At 50.8% G+C, this 23,376-nt stretch overlaps 3 protein-coding genes across 10 annotated transcripts; 2 read left to right on the top strand and 1 right to left on the bottom strand.

The window, feature by feature from the left end:
- Positions 1 to 93: 93 nt before the first annotated feature.
- Positions 94 to 17,559, bottom strand: SHC1 (SHC (Src homology 2 domain containing) transforming protein 1). 6 transcript variants are annotated; one of them, XM_012658691.1, is made up of 13 exons: positions 10,994 to 11,221; positions 7,129 to 7,296; positions 6,496 to 6,566; positions 5,894 to 5,957; positions 5,643 to 5,762; positions 5,323 to 5,376; positions 5,085 to 5,136; positions 4,763 to 4,889; positions 3,358 to 3,556; positions 3,204 to 3,273; positions 2,995 to 3,123; positions 2,607 to 2,845; positions 94 to 1,728 (listed from the first exon to the last, which is right to left on the bottom strand). In XM_012658691.1, exons 2-13 carry the CDS (start codon positions 7,291 to 7,293, stop codon positions 1,600 to 1,602), a joined length of 1,419 nt encoding a protein of 472 aa, XP_012514145.1. In that variant the 5' UTR covers positions 7,294 to 7,296; positions 10,994 to 11,221; the 3' UTR covers positions 94 to 1,599. The 6 variants fall into 6 exon arrangements, with proteins under 6 accessions (XP_012514145.1, XP_012514146.1, XP_012514143.1 ...); XM_012658692.1 differs by having other exon boundaries at positions 2,995 to 3,120; XM_012658689.1 differs by lacking the exon at positions 10,994 to 11,221 and having other exon boundaries at positions 7,129 to 8,326.
- On the top strand, positions 11,388 to 14,813 carry CKS1B (CDC28 protein kinase regulatory subunit 1B). The gene is made up of 3 exons (XM_012658699.1): positions 11,388 to 11,549; positions 13,563 to 13,690; positions 14,302 to 14,813. Exons 1-3 carry the CDS (start codon positions 11,491 to 11,493, stop codon positions 14,352 to 14,354), a joined length of 240 nt encoding a protein of 79 aa, XP_012514153.1. The 5' UTR covers positions 11,388 to 11,490; the 3' UTR covers positions 14,355 to 14,813.
- Positions 16,800 to 23,159, top strand: FLAD1 (flavin adenine dinucleotide synthetase 1). 3 transcript variants are annotated; one of them, XM_012658695.1, is made up of 8 exons: positions 16,800 to 16,906; positions 17,396 to 17,620; positions 19,443 to 20,187; positions 20,851 to 20,998; positions 21,472 to 21,570; positions 21,651 to 21,840; positions 22,760 to 22,833; positions 22,951 to 23,159. In XM_012658695.1, exons 2-8 carry the CDS (start codon positions 17,540 to 17,542, stop codon positions 23,084 to 23,086), a joined length of 1,473 nt encoding a protein of 490 aa, XP_012514149.1. In that variant the 5' UTR covers positions 16,800 to 16,906; positions 17,396 to 17,539; the 3' UTR covers positions 23,087 to 23,159. The 3 variants fall into 3 exon arrangements, with proteins under 3 accessions (XP_012514149.1, XP_012514150.1, XP_012514152.1); XM_012658696.1 differs by lacking the exon at positions 16,800 to 16,906 and adding an exon at positions 16,938 to 17,178; XM_012658698.1 differs by lacking the exon at positions 16,800 to 16,906 and having other exon boundaries at positions 17,539 to 17,620; positions 19,574 to 20,187.
- Positions 23,160 to 23,376: the final 217 nt, after the last annotated feature.

Below are 23,376 nucleotides of genomic sequence, written 5' to 3'. Positions count from 1 at the left end.
CCCTCCCGCGGGCTGACACGACCTCCGCCACCCCTCCCGCTGAACGCCCACGGCGAACACAATAGGCTCTCGAGAAGGGCTAAGAGGCCGAGGTAGAAGAAATACAGACTTTAATGATTATTTTTCCCTTTGGTATAAGTGAGACCCGTGAAAACATCCAAACAACAACAACAAAAGAAGGCCTGGAAGAAAAGTCAACTCCCCCTATCCGCAAGGCCTAGAGAAAGTGCTGCCGGCTTCTCTTCGCGGCCGCACCGCGCCCAGTGCCCGGCCTGGCCAGTAGAAGGTAATCGGTAACTGCAGGTTTTAAGTTTCCCCACGCATTCAGCCGAACTTCTGCCTCCCAGCCTCGCCGAAAGAGGCCTAAGTTTTTCTGGTTCTAGCTCGAAATCAATTTCTGCCTCACGTCTCCCTTGTATAAAAGATAATGCTCCTGATCCAAGTTACCTCACAGGCCAGGGTGAGGAAAATGCCGATAGTTGTAAAAGGGCTTGGAAAAGTCAAAGAGGTGGTGTATAAATGCAATCGATTATTGTTACTTTGTGCTCAAGAATAAACCATGGAAAACAAAATTAGGAAAGTAATTCTACAGCCCTAAAATATATGCATATAAAATAAAAATTGGATGCAGTTCCAAATCTACAGATGGTATTTGGGGATTGTCTACTGCTTTAGAGTCTCAATGCCCCTGTTCCCGCCCCACAGAATCCACCTGGGAGAGTTAACTGTAAAGGAGGCCCAAATTCAGTCACCCCCTCCCCCACTACCCCAGAAGGGGAGGCAGGGGGAGGCAGGGCTGCATTTTGGCTGTAGAGTATAACAAGCATGCAACGTAGGAGGGATGGGGCTTATGAAATGTATGTACAGACCCCTTGGGGTGAGGGGCCCCGGCCAGGAGGCACTGAGCAAGGGAGGGGTCCATCTCCCCCCTGGCCGGGAGGGGGGGCTCTGGGGCAATCTCTAAGGGTTGCATATCCCCAGGGAGAGGGGACAGCTGCCACTCCTGCCTCTGTTCTCCCAACCCAAACTGGAGGGTGGGCTGAGCAAGGAGAAGGCAGGGTCCCAGAAGCCAAGAAGGTGTCAACACCCCTGTCAGTGAACTCAGGGGCCTGAGAACTCTTTGCATAAAGTATCTTCAGACCTAGGAGATGGTCAAAGGCACAAAGTTTAAACACTGGGGTGAGGGTTGTTCAAAGGAGTTTGGGGCACCCTGAAGCTCAGGGGTAAACCAGAGGTGTGGTTCGTTCCCTCTTCCCCAGAAGGGTGCTTGCTCCACTGGGCCTGTCACCACAGGACATTTTCCATTACAAGCACTCACCTTCTTAGGGAAGGGGGCATCAGGTTGGCACAGGAAAGGCCCAGGTAAAGGGCCACTCTGTACATTAATACTTTGGTGATGTTTGGGGAGAAGCAAGATTCTACCCCAGGCTCCTGACTCAAACCCTCTCACACAGCTAGGTATCAAACCCAGTGTCCACACTATTCCCAGCACCTATACAAGGCCAAGCCCACAGAACACTCCCAAATGAGGTCCTGAGAGTTAGGGAACAGGGTGGAAGGGGCTGGAGGGCATCTTCTGGAAGACAGCGTTGGGACGGATCACAGTTTTCGCTCCACAGGTTGCTGTAGACACAGTTCGCTGCCCGCAGAGATGATGGGCAAGTGATTGTCCATGTGGTAGCTGATGAGGTGACTGACACTCTCAAAGCGGTGATCCTTTGTCCGAACCTGGAAAGGTAGGAAGGAAGAGGGTCAATTCCAGTGAAGAGTCAAATAAGACCTGGTTTGTAGCCATTGAAAGACGAGTAAAGAAGAAAAAAAAAAATCAGACCTGAGTCCCCAAGGTTGAGGAAGGTGGAAGAGTCAGGAGGATTAAGGAAGGAGAAAAATGGCAGGGGGAGGAGGGTGGGACTGTCAGGCCTGCTCCTTGAGGTTTCTCTATAAAGAGAAGCTAGAGACAGTTGTGGGAATGGGCAGGTCAGTAAACTGGGAAAAGGCAAAAGAGACATTAGCCCAGAAACAGTGAAGCTGAGGGATATCTACACCTTTCCTGACCTGAAAGAAGTTGGCATGTCTCAGAGGAATATACATAGTACAAAAAGAGATGAGGAAAGGAGGCAGAGATTGCTGTAGAAAAGAGACCAAAGTTTTGAGGAGCAGTGGGACAGTGCAGATAAGAGAAAGGACAGTGGTCTGAGCCCTGAGTCTAGGAAGCTGGGGAGGCCCCTGGCTCCTCTTGGGAGAGGAAACTTGGGGTGTCTAGTCTCTAATACTGGCATCACAACCTCTCTAGGGTGGTTTCCTCATTTGCCAAAAGAGGGGCACAGGTGAGATGAGCACCTTCTAGCTCTGATGGGTGTAAGGCCTGGGGATCTGAGGAATGGTCAGGACTGTAAGCAACACAGCTCAGGCTCAGGGATACAAGAAGGGAAGGACCCCTAATCTGCGGGAGGAGGACACCCAGCACCCTGAAGAGCAGGAAAGGCCCATTGTGAGCTGCCCAGCACAGAAAGTCTAGAAAGCAATGTGGGAAGAAACAGAGCTGCACTACAGGGTACGGTACCTTCCTTTCTGCCACCCTCCACCCATCCCTCCACCGCACTCACCACACCCTCAGGGTCCACCAGTAGCAGGTGCTTGGGCTGCCCACTCTGCAAGCCAGTGAGCACATACTGGCCAGGTGTGGTTGTGCTCTCCCGCACCAGGAAGTCCCCATTCAGCTGCAGCAGAGCCTCAGCCTCCCGCCGGCTCAGCTTCCCATGGAACCAGGGCTCCCCTCGGAGCTGCTCAGCCATGGACACTGACTGGGAAGGTGGAGGCACCCGAAGAGCATCTTCAAAGGGCTCTAAGGGTGTAGAGAGAGGGTTAGGAGAGGCAGCTGGCACAATACACACCCAGTACCCAGAACTTCAGGAAGGGAAGAGGAGATGGGCAGGAGAAGAGGAGGAACCAAGGAGGAAGGTGGGGATGCAGAAAGGAGAAGGGAGCACTCACTCATGTCAAAGAGATCCCGAGGTGCACTGCCATTGATGGCAGGATTGGGGGGCCCAGCCCCTGTTTGCCGGGCCTTGTCTAGGTTCTGGACGTTGACGTAGGAGGGATCATCAAAGAGCTCTCTGCCTGCTGAGGAAAGGGAGGCTCTACAGTGACCCCCGCCCTGCCTCCAGCACTCCTGGCTCTGCCCATCTCAGCTCCCTTCATACCTGGGCAGGGTGGTGGAGGCGGCAACTGTTTGCGGATTTCTGGGTCTCCCCCAACAGGCTGCCCTACGGGCTGCAGGGATAAAAATAAGGTAAGACCAGAGGCCCTAACCAGCCACTTCCACCCTAGGCTCAGCCCACCTCCATCCAAGCTTACCAGAGTGGCGCCCAAGTGGCTGGGTGTCTGGGTACTGGGAGGAGTGGGCCGAGCAGCCCCTGGAGTGGCTCCTTCCCGAAGCCTCATGTCTACCACCCCCCCAAGAGGGGGTTCCTTCCCTGGGAAGTCATTATAGTACTGATGATCAGGTGGCTCTTCCTCCTCCTCATCCCAAGCTGAGCCATCAAAGCCAGCCATCCTGAGAGGAACAGGAGGGAGTGAGAAGTATGCGTGTAAATGTGTGGTGGGTGGGAAGATGGGCGGAAAGGAAAAGGACAGTGGCCACATATTGGGCATTTACTAAGGGCTAGGCCTGAAGCTGGGTGTTTTTTTACATACATAATCATTTCATTCTCCTGGCAACCCTATAAGGTAGGTATTGTTTCCTTCCTCAATTTATAGATAAGGAAAATGAGGGTCAGAGGTGAAAAGATTGGCACAAGGTCTCACAACTAAAAGGTGGTAGAGCTGAGATTTAAATTCAGGTTTGACATTAAAGATCATGTCCTTGATCACTGTGCTGTCTCCCAAGAGGGAAGGGAAGCACTACATAGCAGGGAGGGGCTGCCCCAGAATATTTTAACCTCTCCTAAATAATCCCTACTGGTCCCACTGCTTATCCCTAAAGGCCTGAAGTGGGAAAGGTAGTGATCTCAGGGAAAAGAGATATCCTCCCTAATCCAAATTCCTTTTTTTTTCTTTTTTTTTAAAGAGATAGGTCTCACACTGCCACTGAGGCTGGAGTGCAGTGCAATGGTGGAATCATAGCTTATTGCAGTCTTGAACTCCCGAGCTCAAGCGATCCACGCGCCTCAGCTTCCCAAGTAGCTGGAACTACAGGCACACGCCACCATGCCTAGCTAATTTTTTTTTCTTTTCTTTTCTTTTTTTTTTTTTTTTTAGAGACAGAGGTGTCACTATGTTGCCCAGGCTGGTCTGGAACTCCTGGGCTCAAGCTGTCCTCCTGCCTCGGCCTCCCAAATAGCTAGGATTACAGGCATGAGCCACCACACCCAGCCCTAATCCAAATTCTTAGTTGACTTCTAGAGGTAGGAAAACACAGAAAGACAAATGGAGAAATGCACAAGAAAGAAGGACAGGCCAAAAATGAGGAGGCTGAGAACAGAAAATCCCATCTAGCCAGAGAAAAAGATGCAACTTGAAGGCCTGGAATAGAGCTCCACCATAGGCAAACAAGAGGAAGAGCTGGCCCTACAGCAGGCAGGGCCTCAAAAGACTTTCTGATGGGCCACAGGAAATGTAAGAATAGCAGGAAGTGGGAAGCAGGGGCACACAGGTTATTTCCTTCCCTGAACCTCTCTAAGCTCAAGCGTGGGAAAACCAGCCCCACTTTCCCAATCCCAGTCTGGGGCCCAAGAGCTGCCCACACCCCCCACCTTCTCACCTGTCATGGGGGGTGACCAGTTTGGGTGGGTTCCTGAGGTATTGTTTGAAGCGCAACTCGAAGGCCTGGCCAATGGTGCTAATGACGTCCTGGGCAAGCCCTTCAGGACACTCCAAGATGTGGCAGGCTGGGGGCACAGCAGAGGCTATCAGTGAGCTCTGAGGTGGGGTTGCTGAGAGGAGGCACGGATGGGGCCCTCATCTGCCCTGGCAGGAGCCCTTACTTAGCTCTACTCAGTAAGAGCAGGAAAATTCAACCCCAGGTCCTGCTCACCTGTCCCACCGACAGCCAGACCAGCCCAGTGCTCCCCACCATGCCTCACCTCTCTGATTCACGGGGTCTTTGGCAACATAGGCGACATACTCGGCTGTGTCCTTGGGATGGACAAAGTCAGAAGAAGCCAGTTAGCTAAATTTTACAGATCTTAACTCCTGATCCCTAAAACCCAGTCCTTTTCAGATATTCCCACAACCTAGCACCCCCACTTCTCTAGCCAATGTCTTCCCAATCCCTAGTCCCTTGCTCTCCTCCCACCACTTTTGCTCTGTTCCCCAACTCACCGGATCCCCGCCGGACGCAAATGAGATAGATTGCATGTGGTGGTTGGCAATGATCTGAGAATCAGGGCAGGGGATGGAGAAGAAAGGGAATGTCACGTGTCAGGCAGCCTCAGGGCTCACATGGGTACCCCTCACCCTGGCCCAGAACCCTGGAGTCCCAGTCTTATTCTCTTGGCTTCTTACCCGATGTCTTCCTCATTTCTTTCTTCCCTACTGTCCTGCTAATCCCAAGCCCTCTCTCCTAGCTTTTGGCCTCACAAGTAGATCTCTGCGTAGCCCTCCCATCATTGTTTCTGGTCCCCCTGCCCAGCCCCACCAACCTGTTTGCAGTCTGCGGCCATGAGGTTGAGGCTGCTGGTGGAGACAGTGAGAGTGATTGGCATTCCAGCAAATTTCAGGTTACTCCTCCCCAGGATAGAGCTGAGCGGGCGGCTACAGGGCTAGGGAAGGGCCCAGGGCATCAGAAGCTGAGGGCTCTCAACACCAGGAAACCACACTCCTGCCCTTCAGCCTTCCCCTCTGCCCTTCCACATCTCCCAGCAGCATCCCTAGCCCCATTGACCCCAGGTACCTTTCTCCTCCTTGTCGCCCCCTTAGCACCCGGCACAGCCTCACACACCAGACTGATGGCCTCCCTGGGGAAAGAGGGATACTCAGACCCAGAGCCTGCCTCCCACTCAGCTGGGGCTGCCACAGGGCTGGGGGAGGGGAAGGCCAGGCCAGACTCCCGGGGCACTCCAGGCTCTTTGTCGTGGTGGATTGAATTAAGGGCCTTTAATATTTGATGACACTGAGAGGCCGCTTCCTGGCTGATTGGGTTAGGGCCTCAATGGGCATAGCCCCACCCCCTCCCAGCTACCAAATGTCCCATTCCCTTCCGAAAGGCAACAGCAACCTTCCATCTACCCCCATGTTCTACTCCAACTCCAGCTGCCAATTGCATCTGCCACCTTCCTCCCAACTCCCAAGGCTGGATGGGTAAGGACGATCTAAGCCAGAGTTGTCTCTTTTCATTCAGACTTAGTCTTACTCTCCTAACTTTCTCTCAAGCCCCTTGACCACCCAAGGATAAGCCACCACTAGCACTACCACCAGGTGACCCACTCTCCTCTTCCCTTTCCTGTGGCCTCACTAATCCCAGGACTCCTACAATCCGCCCCCCTCCCCACTAACCTGGTGACCTGAGTCCGGGTGTTGAAGTCAAGAGCGCGCATTGACTGCAGGACCTCCACACAGCCCATATACTGAGGGGAGGAAGGGGAGGTAACAGGTCAGCCACTTCCCCCCATCCCTTCACAAAGGGCCCTAGACTTTGCCCTATGTGGTCCCTAAGGGAAATAAAGATGAAGTTCTGCCCACTTCCTGAGGCTACCTCCCACAACCAATGTGAAAGACAACAGGGGATGAGGAGAGAAAGAAAAGCAGACCTCAGGCATTGGGAAGAGAATTTGGTGGGGATAGACAGGCATTGGATGGGACGGAGTGACATCTCCAGAAAGGGGGAGGAGACTGGAGGAGAAAATCAAGAAGTCACTCATTTCAACACTTACTAAGAGCTTCTGCCGTGCTGAGCATTGTGCTGAACATGGCAGGGTGGGGGTGGGGGAGTCGAAAGAAGGATGGGGGCCCAGGCAAAGCTGGAGGGGCTACAGAATCAAAAAAGGGGTGAGAAAGGTTTAAGAAATAGGACACTGAAACAGGGGGTTGGTGGGGAACAGCAGGAAAAAAGAGATTCCAGCAAAGCTGGAGTGAGCAGAAGAACTGGAGGGGGTCTGGGAGGGAGTGGAAGGGAGGATGTTCACTCACCCGAACCAAGTAGGAAACCCCAGGTCCCATGACTTTGTCGTTGGGATGCAGCCAGCCCCGCGTGGGCTTATTGACAAAGCTCCCGTGGCGGGTCCACTCCTCGCCCCCCAGCTGGCCCCCTTCCACCCGAGTCCTGCGCCCGCCGCCTCCACTCAGCTTGTTCATGTCCTGGAGGAGGGGCAGGGAGCCTGAGTCCGGCACGGCTGCCCCTACGATCCCCTCCCCATCTTCGGCTGCCCTTCCTGGCTCCCCCTTAGGCCCCAGGCGCCCCCCAGCCGGGTTGGCCAGCTTCAGGTTGCTCATCCGGGGAAAGAAGGAGCACAGGGTAGTGGGACTATCATCCCCAGGCAGAGGAGGCAGAATGGGCCCCAGGGACGAGGCTGATGGGGAAGGCAGCTCCTCCGGGGGGGTAGACCCTGAAGCCCCCTCCTCCAGCGATGACAGAGACTCATTCCGAAGTGGGTTGTACTTGGGCTTGGGGGGCAGGAGATCCATGGCTGGGGTGAGAGGGGAGCTGCTACCCAGCCCGGCCCCCCTGCCAGTTCAGGCAAGGGGGCCAGGCAGGGGGCATTCCCAGGCCCTTAGCCTGGTCGGACCTCTGTGGCCCAGGAATCACAGGAGTCCCAGGGAGGGAGAGGGACAAGGTGGCTTCCGCTCCCCCAGCTCAGACCCAGACAGTTTGAGGCCCCATCCCCGCCCAGCGTGGAGCCTCTTCTCTGGCTGAGAAGAGAACAGGCTGGACCCAAAGCTGCCTGGCTCCTCCCCAGGGGCGGGGAGCTAAGGGGAAAGACCAATCCCAAGGACAGTGCTGACTCACAGGCTCAGAGGGGCTGAGCCCTCACTGCCGCCCCAACCTAGGACTCTAGCCATGGGTAGGGCTACCCATGCCCCTCTCTCCTGCCCTACACAGCTAGTAATCTGGGCAGGAGTAAAGTGGGGGTGGGAAGGAAGGATGAAGGAGTAGGAAGGAAAGGAGGGAGATAAGAAGAGGTCTGGATCAATCCAAACCGGACACAGGCTGGCCAAAGGGAGCAGGAAGCCAGGGGAGGGCAGGGGGAATGAGGGAGGAAACAGAGGCAGCTGGGGGTGGAAAAGGGAGGGGATGCCAGAGTTCAGCATTTCCCTTCCTGTTCTGGTGGAACACTCAAATTCCTCCAGCCCAGGCCACCCCCCACTACTGCTACATACAGTGGGTGGTGGCCCCAGGGATCCTGGGCCATTAGCATCCTCTACTACAACAGCTGTGGACTGGAGCTAGAGAAATGGGAAAGAGAAGGAAGTGGTCCCAGTGGATGCAGAACAGGGCCAAGAGGAAGGGCAAAGCTGGTGAAGAAAGAATAAAGTCCAGCCTGGGTGGGGCATCCAAGCAAGAGCTGCCAGGCAACAGCAGAGCAAGAGGACATGTTGGTCAAGTCTCATTCTCTACGTATGGCACCTGTGAAACCAAGGAGCCAAGCACTGTTCCGTGCAGGCCTACTTAGCAAAGTAAGCTGTCGAGGGTGAGAATGAGGGCTCAAGGCACTAACTCGAAGATCAACTCCCTGGACCTGCCAGGTATACTCATGCCCCTCCTCTTGCAGTACTCTAAGCCCCAGCATGGAGCACACTTCACACTGGGTGGGGGCGAGGGGTGCGGACAGAATCTGGCTAGAGGAGGTGGGAGAGTGAAACAATTCTCCAAGAGAAATGGGAGCTACGGGCCAGGAAAGGGTAGAGAGGTCAGAAGACAAATCTATGTCAATAAGTACAGGAGAAAGGGGTGCCCAGAGAAGATAGGCTGAGGGTGGACACAAGGAACAATCCCAGGCCCATTCTTTCTACCCACAGCTTCCTGCCACAGGTCTGCTGGAGGAGGCCATAGAGGAAGATGGAAAATGATGAAAAAACAAGTAAAAGATACGTATTATCCCAGGCTTACCCTGGAATTATGTTTAGATTTACTTCAGAGGATTAAAAGAATCTATATGATTATAGTGATTAACAATACTAGCACTTAAAATGTGGTAGATACTGTGCTTAACTCTTTCACCTCCTCTTAGTCCTCATCCCAGGAGAGCTTTGTCACTCCATCCACCACTCTTTTTTTTTTTTTTTTTTTTTTTTGAGACAGGGTCTCTCTCTGACGCCTGGGCTAGAGTGCCATGGTGTCAGCCTAGCTCACAGCAACCTCAAACTCCTGGGCTCAAGCAATCCTCCTGCCTCAGCCTCCTGAGTAGCTAGGACTACAGGCACATGTCACCACACCCGGCTAATTTTTCCTATTTTTAGTAGAGACAGGGTCTCATTCTTGCTCAGGCTCATCTCCAACTCCTGAGCTCAAGCAATCCTCCTGCCTCAGCCTCCCAAAGTGCTAGGATTACAGGCATAAGCCACCATGCCCCTGGCCCATCCACCACTCTTGAGAACAAATTCTATCATTCCATTTCCTAAGGCTCTCAGGCATAGCAAGAATGAGGAAAAGATTCTGCCATAGCCTCACAACTCGCAAAACACACAAACCCACACCAGGATGTCCTCATCTTTAAAGATGACATTCTATGGAAGCCTGCAGTATCTAGAAGCAGGGAAAGACCAACAGATATGGACATTTGGAAGAAAAGAAAGGGGAAGTATGACTCTTTAAATTTGCATAAGGAGAAAGGAGATTGCCTACTGTAACTCCAGGTGATTGAGTGTGGGGGGAAAAGATGTGTGTGGCTTCTCAGCCCAGTTGGGAGGAGGCAAGGGGCGGGAAGTAGCAGGAAATGGCAAAAACCTCAGGAATGTTTCCAGCAGGGGAGGCTGGGCAAACCCGGCCAGGAGGATTGCCCAGACAAGAACTCTGCTTTGGGGGAGGGGAAGAGCCAGAAGTGGGGGCTGAGCAGTCCCTTTAAAAAAAAAAAAAAAAACTAATCCCTACCCCCACTCCAAGCCACTGTTTTCTGGTGGCAGAAAACTTTCGCTCGTGTCACATACACCAACAAATCCATGGCCCAATTCAGCCACGTATAGGTAAGAACTACAGCTGTTTCTGGGGTGGGTTTGGTCCTGGGAAGGGAAACTCAGGGAGTGGGGTTGGGAATCTATGAGCAAATCTCTCTCCTGCTCTCGTGCCAAACCCTAAGTCCTGCGCCCTTCAAGTAGGTCCACCCTCGGAGGAGGGAGAGGGAGAGGAAAACGGCTGCCTCTAATCTCACTCCTCACAGCGAGAGATGGGAACTTTGACTTCCCATCTGGGAGAGCACGAGAGAGCTCGGAAAACCGATCCCAAGGGCCAAAAGAAAGGACAGAAAAATGTAAGCAGGTGGAGTTTCTGGGACTGAAGACACGGCTTTTCAGCTGATGACCTGAGTCCCACAGGGATAAATTTCCTGAGGGGGCGTGGTCCCCTAGGACTCGTGCATCAGATTTCTAGGAAGCGAGCTTTCTGGACAATAAGACGTGGATTACGGAAGGGGCGGGGCTTCTAGAGGGGTGGAGCCCCTAGGGGCGGGGCTTCAACGCATTCGACTCGTTCTTTGAGCAGCAGGGATTTGCCCTTTTGGGAGATAGGCTTTTTGACAGAGAGGAGTTAGCGGAAAACCTTGCGAGGAGGCGGACTTTCGGAGAACTGGAAGGACCAACGAATGGTTTCTTGTAGTAGGGCTTGGAAACATGTCTGGGGGTGGGACTTCCAGAAAGACTGGGCGGCAGGGTGGGGTCGGTGACAATAAATAAAAAACAAGTCGGGGTTCGGGAGCCCCCTGAAGTTGGGAGGTGGGACTTCCGGGGAGGGGGTTTTTTCAGGGGGCGGGACTTATAAATGAAGGCCGGAAGTGGGGTCCCGGGAGAGGGGTTCCGGGGTGGAGGAGTGGGTCACCTAAGGAGAAGAAAAGTCAAGACTCACCAGGTCCTCATGGAGTCTCCGCACCGCACCGCGGGCCGATTTGGTTCCAGATCACGCCACTTAATGTCTAGGTCACTGCTCCAACTTTCTCCCCGGGCCCGACCTCCCTGGAGAAACTTTATTACACTCACTTCCGGCCTCACTAACCCCTGACCCTCTACCTCACGGTCCCTCCTTCACCCGTCCCACTTTCCCGAGCCAGCCAATGGTAGCGCGAGAACGCGCACAGGAGCCGTGATAGCCAATAAGAGGCCTATTTTTGACACAAGCTCGTTCTTGAGAAACGTAAGAGCTGCCCTCCAATAAGGACTCGAGGAGAAGTAAATGTAAGCCAATCGGAGGCTTGAAGGTGGAGCTGTCCCGCCTCCAGCCAAGGGGACCAATAGAAAGTGTGGGCGGCGTGTTTGAAAGCGAGGCCAAAGAGGGTGGGAGAGCGTGCTGCAGGAGTTGTTTGGAGGCTGGCGGCGCGGGGCTGAAGGCCCACCGGCGGAGCGATCATGTCGCACAAGCAAATTTACTATTCGGACAAATACGACGACGAGGAGTTCGAGTACCGGTTAGTGCCGGCACAGGGGCCATAGCGAAGTCGTGAGTCTTGACAATTGAGGACAGCATGAGTTAGTAATGGAGGACTGAGGGAACAAAATTGGCGCATGCGCAGGAGATTAATGGGGGGGGGCGGGGGGATTTTTTTTTTTGAGGACATAAAGCGCATGCGCGAAGGGAGGTGTTCGTAAAACCAGGTGGTTACGAGTTTTGCGTTTGTCCTCAGTTGTGGGGCTGCACCGCTAACCACCCCTCACCTTTGGGGTTTCTGGATCATTCTCTTAAACTTTATTGAGCAAGTTGAACTTGACTTCTGGAGACTGCTGGTATCACAGTAATCCTATATGGCATACTGGAAGAAGGTGGCAAAAGCAGAGCTGGAATTTTCCTCGCGTCCTCAATGGGAGGATAGTTCTGAGAGAGCTTGAGTGTTGCTTATTAATTCGTGGAAAAGAAAAGGCGTGGTTGTCTGGCTTGTTTTAGGAAGGGGAGATTCTTGGAACTGGAATGGGATAAAACTGTCTAGGAGCATTGAGAAAAGACAATACGGGCATAATGCCCTTTAAATATCTATTTACAGAAACAATTAGTGCTCAACAGGTTTCAGGTGTTCTGCTAAAGTGTAAGGATAAGATATGGTCTCTGCTGTTCAAACTTAAAAATCTGTGGAAGATACTGACAGTCGTCAGAAAGTTGATGCATGCTTTGCTAGAGCCACCTACAGAGTGTGATGGGAGCACATAGCACTTGCCAAGGAAGACAGAAGGTTGAGAAAGCTTCCTAGAGGAGACTGCCCAAGATGAGACTCTGAGAAGTAGGAAGGAGAAAGCACCTCTTGACTGAAATCGCTTAGAAGATATTGGATAACCCTCTGCCGAGGATGGTGAAGAAGGAATCCTTGCACTAGATGCAAGGATTTGGATATGATAAATTCTAAGTCCATAATAATTCTAGATTAAAAAATGAAGCCAAAGAATTCTGCAAATGTTGGCATTACACTAATCTGTATTAATTGTAATACTTACGATAACTTTTTGATTTGTGTCTTATCTCCTCCATTGGAGAACATAAAATGGAAACCTGCTTTTCTTGTGTCTCTTCACCCAGCCTAGTTTAGGGATTTGGGCACTTTGGAAAACTTGTTGTGTGTTGACAAATACATAACCATCTTTATGCTAAAACAATCCCAGACCCTTCTTGGACCCAATTAACATTTCCTCAGCTGTTTTCCTCTACATGTGAACTAAACTAACTAAAACTACTGTATATGCTTATAACATATTTGCAAGGCTGCAGAGAAATCATTAGTTTCATCCCCTGGAAGGTGTAACTCTTAGCTTAGTAATGGTATTTTGGTTTAAGAGGGTTTGTCTATATGTTGAAGCCAGATTTTTTTAATTTCTTTTCCAAGACAAGGTCTCACTATGTTGCCTAGATTAGAGTTCAGTGGCTATTCACAGGCACAATCGTAGTGTACTGCAGCTTCAAACTCTGGACTCAAACCATCCTCCTGTAGCCTCAGCCTCTGGAGTAGCTGGCACTACAGGCCACACAGGCATGCACCACTGCCTCCAGATTAGACTTTAAAGGATGTTTTCATTTTATCCTCTGTGGTGACTCTTCCACACAGCACTTCATAATAGGGTTTTCCGCTCCACAAAATAACTTCTCTCCCTTTCTTACCAATCCTGTTCCAAACCTACCTCTAATTATTAACATTATGTGCTCTGTGGGGTTCCCATTATACCGTGAGTGATCAACTAGAAGACTAAGGTCTGTGAAGGCAGAGAAGATACATCAACAGTGCCTGGAATTTAGGTGCTTATTCATTGGAATTATTTATTTGCACTTTTTAATATACCCTTGTGAGAATTTATAGAACTTAGCCTATATTTCTAGATGCTGCTACCCAACAATAAGATTATATAAACTCTCTGACATCAGAAACCAGTTTCTCTTTCCTTTCTTGGCCTTACATAAAGTACTGATAAAAATGCCCCACCTCCCTGTGTTTCTGTTACAGGCATGTCATGTTGCCCAAGGACATAGCCAAGCTGGTCCCTAAAACCCATTTGATGTCTGAATCTGAATGGAGGAATCTTGGCGTTCAGCAGAGTCAAGGATGGGTCCATTATATGATCCATGAACCAGGTCAGTGCAATGGCTAAAAGCAACCATACAGAACTGCTTCACTAAGGGAATGAAGAAATAAGATTGCATAACCCAAAGAAACAGAGGGATGGGGAGTGGTTTACTGGTGCTTTCCCCCACTAGTCATCTAAAAAAACTGGAGTGGCCAAAAATAAGAGTAAGACTAAAGTATCTGAGAAGTTCAGAGGCAACCTGTCACTGAAAAACCTCCTTTAATCTTTACTTCAATCAGAGGGTACTCTTTCTAAGGCCACATATACCCTGGTTATGGCCCCTGCTTCATTCTCCATCAGAAAACAAATTCTTGGATGTGTTCCAAATAAGCAAAAGAAAGTACATTTCCCGATAAGACACCAGACACCCAGCTGCCAGGCAAAACTAATAAAGGACACCCCAGGGCTGTACAAACATGGCAAAAGAACTGATATTAACAATTCTGTATTTGGCAGACAGTCCAGACTTCTGGGTCTGCTTCTAAGGCCATATGCTTAAATCTTTATTTAGTTATAAAGATCTGAGTGGGTGATAGCTGGGAGGTGGTGGTGGAATACACCGTAGGTTGTGCATAGAATGGTGTGAGCTTGTCTCTTAGATTTCACTCCCTCTTTCAGAACCTCACATCTTGCTGTTCCGGCGCCCACTACCCAAGAAGCCAAAGAAATGAAGCTGGCGAGCCACTTTTCAGCCTCAGGCTTTACACAGCTGTCCTTACTTTCTAACATCTTTCTGATAACATTATTATGTTGCCTTCTTGTTTCTCACTTTGATATTTAAAGGATGTTCAATACACTGCTTGAATGTGCTGGTAACTGCTTTACTTCCTGAGTAGAGCCAACCACCACAGCCCAGCCAGATGAGGGCCACAGCCTCAGCCGAGTGTCACCCCAGAAGCCACAGTGTGCTCTGTATCCAGAATACACTTTGCAGATGGAGGGACCATCTGAGAATAAGACCATGGCTGTTACAGGGATTGTATAAACATGCTGTTTTGTTTTTTCCTGCTGGGTGTTATATGTGTGCTGTCTTATGGATTTGTTTCAATAGATTGGAAACTTTCCATTTTATTCAAGAAATCTGTTCCATGTTAAAAGCCTTGATTAAAGAGGAAGTTTTTATAATCTAATTCTGTAATTGTAAGGGTTTTCTCCCCTTCATTCCCCCCCTACATCACATTAAATACCATGGTTCTAATTACATGCCCTTCAGTTTGATACTGAAGCTCAGCTCTTTGCTGATGAGGTTTATTTGAACACTTAGATAACTGATTCTTAATCTACTTTAAGCAGACTAATGTCAAACATCTACTGAAATATATTTCACTCTAACTACTAGCCTGAGATAGAGGTTATACAGGGACAGCTTCATCTCATCAAAACAATGAACTGTTTCCTATAGTCCCAATATTTGAAGGGTAAAGGGAGGAGGCTATCAGCCAGGGCCTGCTTGTGTGCCCCAATTCCTATGGCTTGGGCATACCTGTGACGTATTCAGTGTGCCCATTGGTTGGGGGCTGTTATCAGTGTTTCTCAACTTTTGTTGAACACTGGAATCACCTGGGGAGCTTTACAAGTACCGATGCCTGCCTGAGTCAGTCCTAAAGATTATGGCTTAATTGGTTTGGGCTGTGGACTGGCTGTAGCGATTTTAAGCATTCTTATTTATGCAGGTAGTTACAGCACTAAATTTTGAAAAAACAGGTATAAACTGTAGCTGTTTTAGAAAACATTTCACCAAATAATAGCTTAACCTCTACTTTTAAAAAAATAGTAATACTAAGTAGGGGAGATTTTTATCATTACAAAAGTGGGGTTTTTGCCTTTTGTTTGAGACAGGGTTTTGCTCTGTCGTCCTCGGCTGGAGTGCAGTGGTGCCATCATATCTCACTGCAGCCCTGAACTCCCAGGCTCAAGCGATTCTCCTGCCTCAGCCTCTCGAGCAGCTGGGACTACAGGCACGTGCCACCATGCCTGGGTAATTTATTTATCTTGTCGAAATGGAGTCTTCTCCCTATGTTACCTAGTCTGGTTGAACTCCTGACATCAAGTGATCCTACCACCTAAGACTCCCAAAGTGCTGGAATTACAGGTGTGAGCCACCATGCCCGGCAAGAGCTGATATTTTTAATTGGTAGAAACAGGGCTTATCACTTAAAGAATGACTCTACTAGAATGACTCTACTAGAAGCCTGACTCTACTATGCACTGCAGTGTTTTGTGGTTTTGTGGCACCCTTTCACCTTTCTGAGCCTGTTCCCCATCTGTAAAATGGGCGTGTTATCTATCAGGGTTTTTTAAAGTAAAATTAGGCCAGGTTCAGTAGTCCTTAAACCATGAATTTTAGACCCTTAATACCACAGACCAGCGCCAGCAGCATCACATGGGAGCTGGTTAAATGCAGATCTCAGGCCAGCCAAAGCTACTGAATCAGAATCTGCATATTACAGATGATCCCTAGATGATAAGTATAAAAATTAAAGTTTACAAAGCACTTTTAGACCAAAGGCAACTGAAATGGGAGTAAGCCAGGATGATGTGAGAACCCAAAGTGGACACACAAGGCACTCCCTACTTACTGCCTCATTTGTACCTAACAAGACCAATAATTGGTAGAAGTGATGTTTGACCAAACCACCATCTGGAGCAAGGTGGGGCAAGAGAGGCTTTTGGATTTTGTCAACAGGCAATGTTGATAATCATTCTTGGTGTTCTTCCAACTTCCTTCTACTAGAAAATAAAATCCTTTCTGACTCCAGTACCAGTCCTTAGTCTACAATTAGTCATGGTTAATGAAAACAGCATATGCATACAAGTGTTTGAATACAGAACGGAGGTTAGGGTCAAGCCTCCCTTTACCTCCAAGCACTAGAAGGGAGCACCCCAAGTCCTTACAGCATCTCCAATCACAGCTCCTTTCGCACCCTAAAGCCCCTAATCCCTGCCCGCGCCCTGAGCTAAGGCCCGGCCCCCACATTTCCGGGTGAGGGGCGACCACGTGGTTGTTGCCTGTAACAACCCAGCACTGCTCCCGCCCTGTGGCTAAAGCCTGAGAGCGATAGTCAATTACGCCAGTAAGATCCTTGGGGAGTCTAAGCGACAGCCAAAATGACCAATCAATATGAGGTAGGTGTGAGTAAGGCGGGACTTTCGGTACGGAAGCTGCCCCAGGACATGAGGAAAGGAACCAGGGACAGACCCGGTGAAGGGACAAAACAGGCAGGTGAGAACCTGGAAGTGCTCAATAATCTGAAGCTTGTCGGGAAGAGAGGGGTTTCTGGGCTAGAAAGGGTGCAGAAACCTGCAGGATAAGGAGACGGGGTTCTGGTCGTGGGTGGAAAGAGAGAACGCATTTAAAGGAGTCAAGGCCCTGTATAAGGTAGACATTTAAAGGGGCAGATGCCCCGCACAAAAGAGACATTTAAAGGTGCAGATGCCCAAGATAGAGCAGATTCTTGAAGACACCGGCTCGGCAGACAGAAGACATTTAAAGTGGTATGTTCTCGGGAGAGCAGGACATTTTTAAGGAGGCTAGGGCCAAACTTAGAAGACATTTAAGGGGGCATGGATTGGGGTTTAAGAATACGTTTATTCAAAAGGCCGGAATAAAGGAGTCGCTCGTCAAGGATCTGGTTAGAGAAGACTAAGGGTCTTCCTCTAAGGAGGAACGTGCACTCCTGCTTTCCCCTGTTGTCCTTTCTGGCTCCTCCAGGTTCCCTCGACCCCGGATCCCCTGTTCCCAGGCTATGGCCCCCAGTGCCCTGTAGACCTGGCGGGACCCCGGTGCTTACGTCCCCTAATTGGGGGTCTGGGTGGCTACTGGAGGGCCTTGCGGAAGGGCAGAGAAGGCAGGAGCATGGCATCTAGGGCCTCTGAACTTCCCCCGGGGCGCAGCGTGACGGCTGGCATCATCATTGTTGGAGATGAGATCCTCAAGGTGTGTCTGGGACAGAAGACGGGGAGGGCGAGGCGTTATCCTGTCCTTCAGGGCCTACTCCGCATCCTGTGGAGGGAGGTGAAACAGGGTGGGAGCCCCATTGCCGCAGGAGGGTCTTGGAGTGAGTCCAACATATTGGAGGGAAAGTGGCCCTCTTTCTTTCAATTATTCTGTCGAAAAACTGGTAGCAAAGTCCCTACAATTTGCCAAGCAGTATAGTAGAGGCAGAGGGGCTACTGAACAATGACACGAAGCCCAGCAAGTAGAGGAGGTACAGGTGCATATATTGTATTTTTAAGTGTTATGTCCAGCCTATTTGGAAATGATTCAAGGCCCTCAGCAGAGTGAACAAGTTAGCTAGAAGGAATGTGCTAGAAGGGAGAAATCCCTTCCGAATTGTCAAGAAAGTCTTACTAGAGGACATTGAAGGCATCGGGTTTGTAATAGTAATATTGACTTCTATATATATATATATATATATATATATATATATATATACACACATATATATATATATATTTTTTTTTTTTTTTTTTTTGAGATGGAGTCTCGCTCTGTTGCCTCAGGTAGAGTGGCATCATCATAGCTCACTGCAACCTCAAACTCCTGGGCTCCAACAATCCTTGTGTCTCAGCCTCCAAGTAGCTGGGACTACAGGCGCCTGCCACGATGCCCAGCTAATTTTTCTATTTTTAGTAGAGACAGGGGCTTGCTCTTGCTCTTGCTCAGGCTGGTCTTGAACTCCTGAGCTCAAGTGATCCTCTCGCCTCAGCCTCCCAGAGTGCTAGGATTACAGGTGTGAGTGAGCCACCAAGCCTGGCCAGACTCCTATTTTTTGAGTGCTTATTAAGGCCTGGCAGTGTGCTTATTACATCACATATGTAATTTTACTAATCCTCACAACAACTCCATGGGTTAGTACTTTTATTAAAAGTCTTAATTAATTATGAAACTGAGGGTCAGAGAGGTTGAGAAACCTGCCCAAGGTCACATACCTAGGAAATGGTAGAGATGAGATTCCAGCCTGATTCTCCCTTACTCCAGAACATGGACTCTTAACCACTAAACCTTCTGTAGAGAAGTAGAAGGAAATGGGGTTGGAAAAGAAGATTGGGTATACACCACAGACAGCCTCAAATACCCTACAAAGCAATTTGAACTTTATTCTGTATACAGCTGGGAACAACAAATGGCTTCTGAGCCCAAAAGTGATGCAATCATTGTGACACATTAGGAAGGCTACTCAGGAGACAGAGCAGAACACTGTGGCTGGAGGCTGGGATTCTGGCCAGGAGGCTGTCGCCATTGCCCAGGTGAAAAGTGCCAAGGACCTGCTTGGTGGCAGTGGGACAGAGAGAAGAGAGCAGATGGGGTGACATTTCAGAAGTAGAGTTGACAGGATGAAGGGCCTGACTGGCTGTGAATAGTGCCTGAGGATGCCATTGACCAAAGTGACAACAGCCAGGGATACAGTAAGACTGCCCAACAAGCACTTGGAGTCAAGGGACTGAAACCACCAGAGTTAATAAGGAAGTGGACAAGTTGTCAACATAGAATTGATAATTGAATCCATAAATGTAAGTGAGGTGAGGGTCAAAGTGCAGAGAAGGAGGCCCAAGGTGGGTCACCATATCCCTGACTCCATTCAAATGAAGTTTCCCACTCCTGCGCCCAGTGCAGGCTCCTTGGCAGCCCAAGGTCGTGTCCTCCAAAGAGCAGAGCACCCCATCATCAGGCAGATGTGACTGTCATTTGCTCCCCCTCTGCCCTTCATTCCCGCAGCATTGACAGTCTCATCCTACCCCCTACCCCCAACCCCCAGGGACACACTCAGGACACCAACACCTACTTTTTGTGCCGGACACTGCGCTCCCTAGGGGTCCAGGTTTGCCGAGTTTCTGTCGTACCTGATGAGGTAGCCACCATTGCAGCTGAGGTCACCTCTTTCTCCAGCCGCTTCACCCATGTCCTCACAGCAGGGGGCATCGGCCCCACGCACGATGATGTGACCTTTGAGGCAGTGGCAAAGGCCTTTGGGGATGAGCTGAAGCCACACCCTGAGCTGGAAGCAGCCACGAAAGCCCTAGGAGGGGAGGGCTTGGAGAAGCTGTCGCTGGTGCCCTCCTCTGCCCGCCTGCATTATGGCACAGATCCTCGCACTGGCCGCCCCTTCAGATTCCCACTGGTCTCTGTCCGAAACGTCTACCTCTTCCCGGGCATTCCGGAGCTGCTGCAGAGAGTGCTGGAGGGGCTGAAGGGACTGTTCCAAAACACAGCTGTTCAGTTCCACTCCAGGGAGCTGTATGTGGCTGCCGATGAGGCCTCTATCGCCCCCATCCTGGCTGAGGCCCAGACCTACTTTGGGCGTAGGCTTAGCCTGGGTTCCTACCCTGACTGGGGCAGCAACTACTATCAGGTGAAGCTGACTCTAGACTCGGAGGAAGAAGGGCCTCTGGAGGAATGCCTGGCCTACCTGACTGCCCATCTGCCCCAGGGATCACTGGTCCCCTACATGCCCGACGCCGTGGAGCAGGCCAGTGAGGCTGTATACAAACTTGCTGAATCAGGTAGGTGCCCACTGGGAGAGGGGCAGCATGCACCAGGCCATTGGTCTCAGTCCTGCAGGGGCTGCGGGGGCATCCCACAGGTCCAGAAGTGGGTAGAAGATAGCTATTATTGATTGGTTCATTATTCCAATAAATACTGATTGAGTACCTACTTTACCATCACTGTGCTAGGTGTTGAGAATATGGCTTAATAGGAGAACATATGTCCTGCTTTTATGGACCAGTGGTTTAACAAGAGAGGCAGACATTAAACAGGTGCTCCTACATGGAGTGATGAAGAGAGTGAGCCCCCATAGCAGGGAGCCCAGCCTTGATCTGGGGTGAGAGAAGGCTTCTCTGGCCAAGTGATGTATAAGCTGAGTGATAAGGAGGATTTGTTCAGACCAGGAGGTGGGCAAGAGCAAACAGTATGAAAGAGGACCAGGACCCCCCACCCCCCACATCTCCCCACATCCCCTGCTCCAGAGGAAAGACACCGAGGCCAAAGTCGGTGAGGTGTGGCAGGCCCTGCAGAGCCTAGCAGGCAGCATGAAGGAGTTTGGACTTTATCTTGGGAACACTGGGAATATATGGAAGGGTTTTAAGCAAGGGCAACATGGCCCCTACTCCCCTTTGATGACCACATGTATCTATCTGATGCCCTCTTCCCTGCCTGCATGGCAGGGTCTTCTCTGGGGAAAAAGGTGGCAAGTGCCCTACAGACCATTGAGACTGCCCTGGCTCGATACAGCCTCACCCAGCTTTGTGTGGGCTTCAACGGGGGCAAGGACTGCACCGCCCTCCTGCACCTTTTCCACGCAGCTGTGCAGAGGTGAGCCTGCACGGAGCGATGAAGGGAGTGAGGCAAGACCCCAGAGGTACCTGAGCTGGCCCATTCTCCAGTTCCCCACCCCAGAGGAGGGAGAAAGGGAGTATGTGGGTGGAGTTTAACGAAGGGAGCCATGGTGACCTCTCAGTTCCATTCCCCCAGCATATTTATTGAGCATCTGACACGTGCCTGGCCCTGAGCATGGATGTGCAGGCCACCATCCCTGACCACAGGGAGGTCACAGTCCTGTTGGGGAGGTGAGATTTACATACCTGAAACAGAGATGAGTGCTTAGATTTGGGAGGTGAGAGTTCAGAGCGGGCTTCCTAGAGGAGTGGGTCTGATGGATGGAAAGGGCAAGGAAAGGGGAAAAGGGGAGTATCTGTCCCTGGGGCCGAAGAGAATAGTGAGCTTTCTGGAGAGCCAGTTCCTTGTCCATGCTGGCAAGCCTGTGGATTCTTCCCCCCCCTCCCCAGGAAATTCCCTGATGTTCCAAAACCCCTCCAGATCCTGTATATCCGCAGCATCTCCCCTTTCCCTGAGCTGGAGCAGTTTCTACAGGACACCATCAAGAGGTACTGGGGCCTGGAGGTTTGGGCTCCAAAAGGGGCTTGGCAGGGCCCATGCCTGACCCCCACTTCTGTTCCTTCCTAAGATATAATCTGCAAGTGTTGGAGGCGGAGGGCAACATGAAGCAGGCTCTGGGTGAGCTGCAGGCACAGCACCCCCAGCTGGAGGCTGTGCTGATGGGCACCCGCCGGACAGACCCCTACTCCTGTAGCCTCTGCCCTTTCAGTCCCACCGACCCAGGCTGGCCTTCATTCATGCGCATCAACCCGCTGCTGGTAATGGGGAAGAGGATTTCTTGCCTTCAGTCCCACGTGCCTGTCAATCATTGCACCCTGGCTCCCCCAGGGGTGGGGGTAGGGGGAATGTTAGAGCCTGTGCTTGGATGAGGGGCCCCGTCATCCAAGGGAGGCAGTGCTATTTGTTGATTCATCCTTTTGACCAATATTTATTGAGCCCTAATTCAGTGGCAGGCATTGTGCTTTCTACTGTATGCTGTCCAATATGATAGCCACAAACCATGTATTTATACTTTAACTAATTAAATGAAATACAAATTACTAAAAACCACTGAATTATGTACTTTAAAAGGATGAGTTTTATATATGGCATGTGAATTATCTCGGTTTTTTGTTGTTTTTTTTTTAAATATTGAGATGGGGTTTCACTATGTTACCCAGGCTGGTCTCAAACTCCTGGGCTCAAACAACCTTCCCACCTCAGCCTCCTGAGTAGCTGGGACTACAGGTGCATGCCACCATACTTGGCTCGATTTTAAAAATTAAATACAATTAAAAATTCATCTCCCATTATCTAGGCATTTAAAAAAAATTTCAGTTCTTCAGTGGTGCTAGCAACATTTCATGTGACCACCATATTAGCACAGACGTAGAACATTTCCATCATCACAGAAAGTTCACTGGACAGCACTGGCTTAGACAGACACGGGGCCCTCCCTGTCCTCCTTGAGCTTTCACTCCAGTGGAGGTGGGGAATGGAGAGGGGAGAGGATGAAGGCCTTCTCTTCCTCATTGCTTAGCCTACAGGGAGCACGATACACCAGAGAGTCCAATAGCAAGCCCTCCCTCAGAGGTTAAGGGAGCAGAAGAGCCTTGGATAGGCCCCTTCCCAGGATGGCAGGGGGTAGGTGTGGGAGAGGGGAGCATTCGTGACTATTCTATGACTCTGACCTCCTAGGACTGGACCTACAGAGACATCTGGGACTTTCTGCGTCAGCTCTTTGTCCCATACTGTATCCTGTATGACCGAGGGTAAGCGTGTTAGAGGAAGAGAACGGGTATGGGGAGGACAAGAGGGTGCTGGGATAGGGAGAGCCACCACGAGAGCCCATCCCACCACACACTTGCCCACCATTGTCCCTACTCTAGGTACACATCACTGGGGAGTCAGGAGAACACAGTGCGGAACCCAGCCCTGAAGCGCCTGAGCCCAGGAGGACGGCTCACCTACCAGCCAGCCTACCTACTGGAGAATGAAGATGAGGAGCGGAACTCCCGCACGTGACCTCCCACCCCAGTAGGGAGGGAAGGAGACTGTCCTAAGGTGTAACTGTCAATAAACTGTGCCTCTCACTGTGCCTTTTGCTCTGGCTCTGTCTTCCGGCTCAGAAGTGGGCCATACGCTGCCAGCTCTGAGCTAGCTGTGCTCACTTGGAGAGGCCTGGGTAGGGCAGAACAGGCTAGAAAGGAGCGCTCATTGATGATTCTCAGTGTCAGCCTCAGCAGGAGCCCACTAGAGGGCAGAAGCGGGAGTTGTGCCAACCACTGGGAAAGGGGCAGCCAGGCAGGGCACCC

This window comes from Propithecus coquereli, unplaced genomic scaffold (assembly GCF_000956105.1).
Source record: "Propithecus coquereli isolate 6110/MARCELLA unplaced genomic scaffold, Pcoq_1.0 Scaffold59, whole genome shotgun sequence".
Lineage (NCBI taxonomy): Eukaryota > Metazoa > Chordata > Mammalia > Primates > Indriidae > Propithecus > Propithecus coquereli.
The sequence above is the reverse complement of the archived record's forward strand: the minus strand, read 5'-3'. Positions and strand labels throughout refer to the sequence as shown.